The 7801-nt window shown below is 49.1% G+C and overlaps 1 protein-coding gene across 1 annotated transcript in view; it reads right to left on the bottom strand.

Moving 5' to 3' along the window:
• LOC119310808 (tonoplast dicarboxylate transporter-like) overlaps nt 1-1226 on the bottom strand; it is a 3039-nt gene extending 1813 nt beyond the window's left edge. Inside the window, exons 1-2 of the mRNA XM_037586424.1 lie at nt 598-1226; nt 39-525 (exon numbers count right to left, since the gene is read on the bottom strand). Coding sequence (XP_037442321.1) covers nt 39-525; nt 598-1053 — 943 coding nt within the window. The 5' untranslated portion in view covers nt 1054-1226. The remainder of the gene's footprint in view (nt 1-38; nt 526-597) is intronic.
• Between the last annotated feature and the right edge of the window lie 6575 nt (nt 1227-7801).

Below are 7801 nucleotides of genomic sequence, written 5' to 3'. Positions count from 1 at the left end.
GAGAGAGAGAGAGAGAGAGAGCAAGAGAGATAGGGTACCAAGCAAGCTGAGCTCCCTCCTGAGATGGGTGCGGTCAAGGTAAGCGGAGAGCGCCCTGCCGGTGTTGTTGGAGCAGTACATGAGGCAGAGCGTGGCCCAGAGCGCCGCGAAGAGCACGAGCGACATGGGGAGGCCGAAGGACATCCAGGAGCTGAAGGTGATGGGCTCCTCCTCCGGGAAGTAGGTGGACCACATCCCCACCAGGATGATGTTGGCGCCCGTGCCGGTGAGCGTGGCCATCCCGCCGATCGCCGACGCGTACACGACGCCGAGCACCACCGCCTTGGAGAACCGCCTGAACTCGCGCGCGTCGGCGCCGGCGGCCGCGTCGCCGGGGAGCCTCTGCAGGATCCCCGTCGCCACCGGCATCATCATGACGGTGCACGGCGTGTTGTGGATCCACATGCTGATGAACATGGTCGTGCCGCAGATCCCCAGCAACAGCAGCGCCGGCTTCACCTGGTCCCCGCAGAACAGCGACGTGATCTGCGCGCGGGCCGAACAATGTCAGTACGCTGATCAAGCCGGAAGAATCAATTACTAAGAGCACGTGCGTACGTTGAGGGCCAGGCGGCGGTGGATGTTGTAGTGCTCGATGGCGAGGGCGAGGATGAAGCTGCCGAGGACGAGGGCGATGACGTCGTCCATGTAGGCCTTGGCGACGGCGTCGGCGGAGGAGACGCCGAAGACGGGGAAGAGGAAGAGCGGCGCCATGGACGCGACGGCGAGCGGCACGGCGTCGGTGATCCACCAGATGAACACCCACGCCAGCACGCCGAGCATGTTGCGCGCCGCGGCGTGCCCGGGGCCGAGGTCGACGAGCGCGCAGATCAGCGCGGCGGCCAGCGGGCCGGCCGCGATCGACAGGTACCTGTTGGCGAGCAGCGACGCGACGAGCGGCGAGCAGGAGGAGCGGTGGGCGCCGTCGTCCGCCGTAATGTCGTGCAGGGGCAGTAGCGACCTGGTCACGTCCTCCGACGAGCTCTCCCAGTGGCCGCTGCACCGCGGGTCCATGGCCGGTCGAATCCAACAGATCGTTACGGGCTGCTTTCGTTTCGTTCCGCCGTCGATGATCTGTACCCAGCCACGCGCGCTCTTGGTTGCTTCTTGAGGTGTGGTGTCCAAAAAGTTTGGTTGCTCTTATCGGCGCGGGAACACGGCACTGCTGTTCGATTGGAAACTTGGCAGGCGAGTTCACCTCGTGATTTACAGTTTTGGAAATGCATGGCCAGACAGCTTCGGAAACGAAAGCAAATAATGCATGCAAGCATTATTATTTTTTTCGGGCAAAATCAGAGAGCTTTATCCAACAAAAGTGTTCCCCGCGCAATCAGCCAAAAGGCCGGTTACCAAAAAACTAGGGGTCTCCTTGAGCCAACATTCGGTCACATTCAATGTGCATGCACGTTTTGCACATAGATGTGCCGGTAAGTTTGCTCACCTATTTACATGTTGAATCTCAAAAACAGAAAAATCACAACTAAGGTCTCCTATTTCATTTAGGATAGGAGCCACAGTCGAACGTGAATTGTGGCGTGTATGCCAGAGTTGCACTAACTCCTGACAGTCAGTTTCCATTATCACATGCGATAGGCCTCGAAGTTTTGCAAAGAGCGTTCCTTCTCGCATTGATAAGGCTTCCATTATCAGAGGATCGGATATGTCACCGAATAGCTTGCACCAAGCTCCTAGTAGCGTGGATGCTGACCGGGCTATGCCACCCGCTCCTCCTCGACCCTCTGCCACATTGAGTGCTCCATCGCAAGATATCTTGGTCATACTTGATTCGAGCGGCCTCCATCCATGACCTGGTAACACAGTCGCTTCATTGCGGGGTAGCTCCAGCAGCGCTAGGGCCTCCGGGGAGATCTAATCACGACTGTTGGGTCTCTCCCCTCTTCCCCATGTTTGATCCGGTTGCGGGAATGCCAGATTGTCCACATGATGGTGATGATTTTTGTGCGATCTACATCCCTGATCCGATCGCCACATAGTATATCTCTGGCCCACGAGCGTGGGTGCAGTCGAGGGAGTCTGAGATCAAACCAAGCACTAGCTTCGCTCCAGAAATGTCGTGCATGGGAGCATTGTATTAGCACATGCATGAGATCCTCCTCTCTTGCCATGCACACTTTACAAGTGTCTAGAACTGAGATGTGACAGTGCTTGAGGGTACATTCATCAGGTAGAATCCCTCGCAATACCCTCCACCAAAACACTCGTACCTTTGGGATCACTTTGAGTTTCCATAGGGTTGTCCACATCTGTTTATCATCCGTTGAAGCACCGATAGTCGTCCCTTCTTCTAGAGCTAGATGCTCGTTTTGAGTCACTAGAGCACGTTACGTCGATTTAACAGTGTAGTTGCCTGATCGTTCAAAGGCCCAAGAATAAAAATCCTGTCCTCCTCCCCTCCTGATTGGTATATTGAGAATAGCATCAACATCTGGGGCGATAAAAGTTGTCCTTAAAAGATCCTGCTTCCATGACCAGTTTTCGGTGTCAATGAGATCCGAAACTGTCTGAACATTGGTGTTGGGAGGTCTAAACAAAGGTTTCATGGAAATAGTTCCTGGAATCCACTTGTCCGTCCAAGCATCAATCGAGCTCCCGTCTCCCACTCTCATAATAAGTCCCGCTTGTAAAGCTTTCCTGCCAGCAATGATAGCTCACCAAGTAGCAGACGTTGATTTGGGAACAGTAGCATGCAAGAAATCTGTGTCAGGAAAATAGTGGCCTTTCATTACCCTTGCGCATAGAGAATTAGGGTTCGTCATAAACCGCCACCCATGCTTCCCGAGTAGCGCAATGTTAAACTGATGGGGGTCACGAAACCCCATACCCGAAGGAAATATGCCCTAGAGGCAATAATAAAGTTATTATTTATTTCCTTATATCATGATAAATGTTTATTATTCATTCTAGAATTGTATTAACCGGAAACATAATACATGTGTGAATACATAGACAAACATAGTGTCACTATATGCCTCTACTTGACTAGCTCGTCGATCAAAGATGGTTGTGTTTCCTAAACCATAGTCATGAGTTGTCATTTGATTAGCGAGATCACATCATTAGTAGAATGATGTGATTGACTTGACCCATTCCGTTAGCTTAGCACTTGATCGTTTAGTATGTTGCTATTGCTTTTTCTTCATGAGTTATACATGTTCCTATGACTATGAGATTATGCAACTCCCGTTTACCGGAGGAACACTTTGTGTGCTACCAAACGTCACAACATAACTGGGTGATTATAAAGGAGCTCTACAGGTGTCTTCGAAGGTACATGTTGAGTTGGCGTATTTCGAGATTAGGATTTGTCACTCCGATTGTCGGAGAGGTATCTCTGGGCCCTCTCGGTAATGCACATCACTATAAGCCTTGCAAGCAATGTATCTAATGAGTTAGTTATGGGATGATGCATTACGTAACGAGTAAAGAGACTTGTCGGTAACGAGATTGAACTAGGTATTTAGATACCGACGATCGAATCTCGGGCAAGTAACATACCGATAACAAAGGGAACAACGTATATTGTTATGCGGTTTGACCGATAAAGATCTTCATAGAATATGTAGGAGCCAATATGAGCATCCACTTTCCGCTATTGGTTATTGACCGGAAACGTGTCTTGGTCATGTCTACATAGTTCTCGAACCCGTAGGGTCCGCACGCTTAAAGTTAGATGACGGTTATATTACGAGTTTATGTGTTTTGATGTACCGAAGATAGTTCGGAGTCCCGCATGTGATCACGGACATGACGAGGAGTCTCGAAATGGTCGAGACATGAAGATTGATATATTGGACGACTATATTCGGAGACCAGAATTGTTCCGGGGGTTATCGGATGAATACCGAAGTACTGGGGGGTTATCGGAACCCCCCGGGGGGTTAATGGGCCTCATGGGCCCTAAGTGGAGAAGAGGAGGGGCGGCCAGGGCAGGCCGCACCCCCCTCCCCCTCTAGTACAAATAGGACAAGGAGGGGGGTGGCGCCCCCCTTTCCTTCCTCTCCTCTCTCCCTTCCTTCCCCTCTCCTACTTGGACTAGGAAAGGAGGGAGTCCTACTCCCGGTAGGAGTAGGACTCCTCCCTGGCGCGCCTTCCCCTGGCCGGCCGGCCCCTCCCCCTTGGTCCTTTATATATGGGGGCAGGGGGGCACCTCTAGACACAACGATTGATCATTGATCTCTTAGCCGTGTGCGGTGCCCCCTCCACCATATTCCACCTCGATAATATCGTAGCGGTGCTTAGGCAAAGCCCTGCATCGGTAGAACATCATCGTCGTCTCCACACCATCGTGCTGAAGAAACTCTTCCTCGAGGCTCGGCTGGATCGGAGTTTGAGGGACGTCATCGAGCTGAACGTATGCTGAACTCGGAGGTGCCGTGCGTTCGGTACTTGATCGGTCGGATCGAGATCGGAGGTCGCATCACCATGATCTTGCGTGTGCGTAGGATTTTTTTTGAAATTACTACATTCCCCAACAGTGGTATCAGAGCCAGGTTTTATACGTAGATGTTATATGCACGAGTAGAACACAAGTGAGTTGTGGGCGATATAAGTCATACTGCTTACCAGTATGTCATACTTTGATTCAGCGGTATTGTTGAATGAAGCGGCCCGGAGCGACATTACGCGCACGCTTACGCGAGACTGGTTCTACCGACGTGCTTTGCACATAGGTGGCTGGCGAGTGTCAGTTTCTCCAACTTTAGTTGAACCGAATGTGGCTATACCCGGTCCTTGAGAAGGTTAAAACAACACTAACTTGACGAACTATCGTTGTGGTTTTGATGCATCGGTTAGAACGGTTCTTGCTCAGCCCCTAGCAGCCACGTAAATGTTGGGGAACGTAGTAATTTCAAAAAATTTCCTACGCACACGCAAGATCATGGTGATGGCATAGCAACGAGAGGGGAGAGTGTTCGTCCACGTACCCTCGTAGACCGTAAGCGGAAGCGTTGTGTCAACGCGGTTGATGTAGTCGTACGTCTTCACGATCCGACCGATCCAAGCACCGAACATACGGCACCTCCGAGTTCAGCACACGTTCAGCTCGATGACGATCCCCGGGCTCCGATCCAGCAAAGCTTCGGGGATGAGTTCCGTCAGCACGACGGCGTAGTGACGATGATGATGTTCTATCGGCGCAGAGCTTCACCTAAACTCCGCGACGATATGACAGAGGTGGAATATGGTGGAGGGGGGCACCGCACACGGCTAAGGAACGATCCGTAGATCAACTTGTGTTGTGCCTAGAGGTGCCCCCCTGCCCCCGTATATAAAGGAGCAAGGGGGGAGGGGGCGGCCGACCTAGTAGAGGCGCGCCAAGGGGAGTCCTACTCCCACCGGGAGTAGGACTCCCTCCTTCCTTGTTGGAGTAGGAGAAGGGGGAAAGAGGGGGAGAGGAGGAAGGAAAGAGGGGTTGCACCCCTTGTCCAATTCGGACCAGAGGGGGGCTGCGCGCCTCCTTCCTTTCGGCCTCTCTCCTCAATTCCCGTATGGCCCATTAAGGCCCATATACTCCCCGGCGAATTCCCGTAACTCTCCGGTACTCCGAAAAATACCCGAATTACTCGGAACCTTTCCGAACTCCGAATATAGTCGTCCAACATATCGATCTTTACGTCTCGACCATTTCGAGACTCCTCGTCATGTCCCTGATCTCATCCGGGACTCCGAACTCCTTCGGTACATCAAAACTCATAAACTCATAATATAACTGTCATCGAAACCTTAAGTGTGCAGACCCTACGGGTTCGAGAACTATGTAGACATGAACTAGAACTATTCTTACTCAATAACCAATAGCGGAACCTGGATGCCCATATTGGCTCCTACATATTCTACGAAGATCTTTATCGGTCAAACCGCATAACAACATACGTTGTTCCCTTTGTCATCGGTATGTTACTTGCCCGAGATTCGATCGTCGGTATCCAATACCTAGTTCAATCTCGTTACCAGCAAGTCTCTTTTACTCGTTCCGTAATACATCATCTCGCAACTAACTCATTAGTTGCATTGCTTGCAAGGCTTAAGTGATGTGTATTACCGAGAGGGCCCAGAGATACCTCTCCGACATTCGGAGTGACAAATCCTAATCTCGAAATACGCCAACCCAACAAGTACCTTTGGAGACACATGTAGAGCACCTTTATAATCACCCAGTTACGTTGTGACGCTTGGTAGCACACAAAGTGTTCCTCCGGTAAACAGGGGTTGCATAATCTCATAGTTACAGGAACATGTATAAGTCATGAAGAAAGCAATAGCAACATACTAAACGATCAAGTGCTAGGCTAACGGAATGGGTCAAGTCAATCACATCATTCTCCTAATGATGTGATCCCGTTAATCAAATGAAAACTCTTTTGTCTATGGTTAGGAAACATAACCATCTTTGATAAACGAGCTAGTCAAGTAGAGGCATACTAGTGACACTATGTTTGTCTATGTATTCACACATGTATTATGTTTCCGGTTAATACAATTCTAGCATGCATGATAAACATTTATCATGATATAAGGAAATAAATAATAACTTTATTATTGCCTCTAGGGCATATTTCCTTCAGTAAAAACTTGCAACAACAAAGTAGAGGACGTCTAACTTGTTTTTGCAGGGCATGTTGTGATGTGATATGGTCAAGATGTGATGCTATATTTTATTATATGAGATGATCATGTTTTCTAACCAAGTTATCGACAACTGGCAGGAGCCATATGGTTGTTGCTTTATTGTATGCAATGCAATCTCCCTGTGATTGCTTTACTTTATCACTAAGCAGTAGCGATAGTCGTAGAAGCTATAGGTGGCGAAACGACAATGATGCTACGATGGAGATCAAGGTGTCGCGCCGTTGATGATGGTGATCATGACGGTGCTTCAGAGATGGAGATCACAAGCACAAGATGATGATGGCCATATCATATCACTTATATTGATTGCATGTGATGTTTATCCTTTATGCATCTTATTTTGCTTTGTTTGACGATAGCATTATAAGATGATCTCTCACTAAATTTCAAGGTATAAGTGTTCTCCCTGAGTATGCACCGTTGCGAAAGTTCTTCGTGCTAAGACACCACGTGATGATCGGGTGTGATAGGCTCTACGTTCAAATACAACGGGTGCAAAACAGTTGCACACACAGAATACTCAGGTTAAACTTGACGGGCCTAGCATATACAGATATAGCCTTGGAACACTGAGACTAAAAGGTCGAGCGTGAATCATATAGTAGATATGATCAACATAGTGATGTTCACCATTGAAAACTACTCCATCTCACGTGATGATTGGATATGGTTTAGTTGATTTGGATCACGTGATCACTTAGATGCTTAGAGGGATGTCTATCTAAGTGGGAGTTCTTAAGTAATATGATTAATTAAACTTAAATTTATCATGAACTTAGTACCTGATAGTATTTTGCTTGTCTATGTTTGTTGTAGATAGATGGCTCGTGTTGTTGTTCCGTTGAATTTTAATGCGTTCCTTTAGAAAGCTAAGTTGAAAGATGATGGTAGCAATTACACAGACTGGGTCCGTAACTTGAGGATTATCCTCATTGCTGCACAGAAGAATTACGTCCTAGAAGCACCGCTGGGTGCCAGGCCTGCTGTAGATGCAACTGACGAAGTTAAGAACGTCTGACAGAGCAAAGATGGTGACTACTCAACAGTTCAGTGTGCCATGCTTTACGGCTTAGAACCGGGACTTCAACGACGTTTTGAACGTCATGGAGCA

This window comes from Triticum dicoccoides, chromosome 5B, assembly GCF_002162155.2.
Source record: "Triticum dicoccoides isolate Atlit2015 ecotype Zavitan chromosome 5B, WEW_v2.0, whole genome shotgun sequence".
Classification (NCBI taxonomy): Eukaryota; Viridiplantae; Streptophyta; class Magnoliopsida; order Poales; family Poaceae; genus Triticum; species Triticum dicoccoides.
Note: the sequence above shows the minus strand (reverse complement) of the source record. Positions and strands in the feature narration are given on the sequence as shown.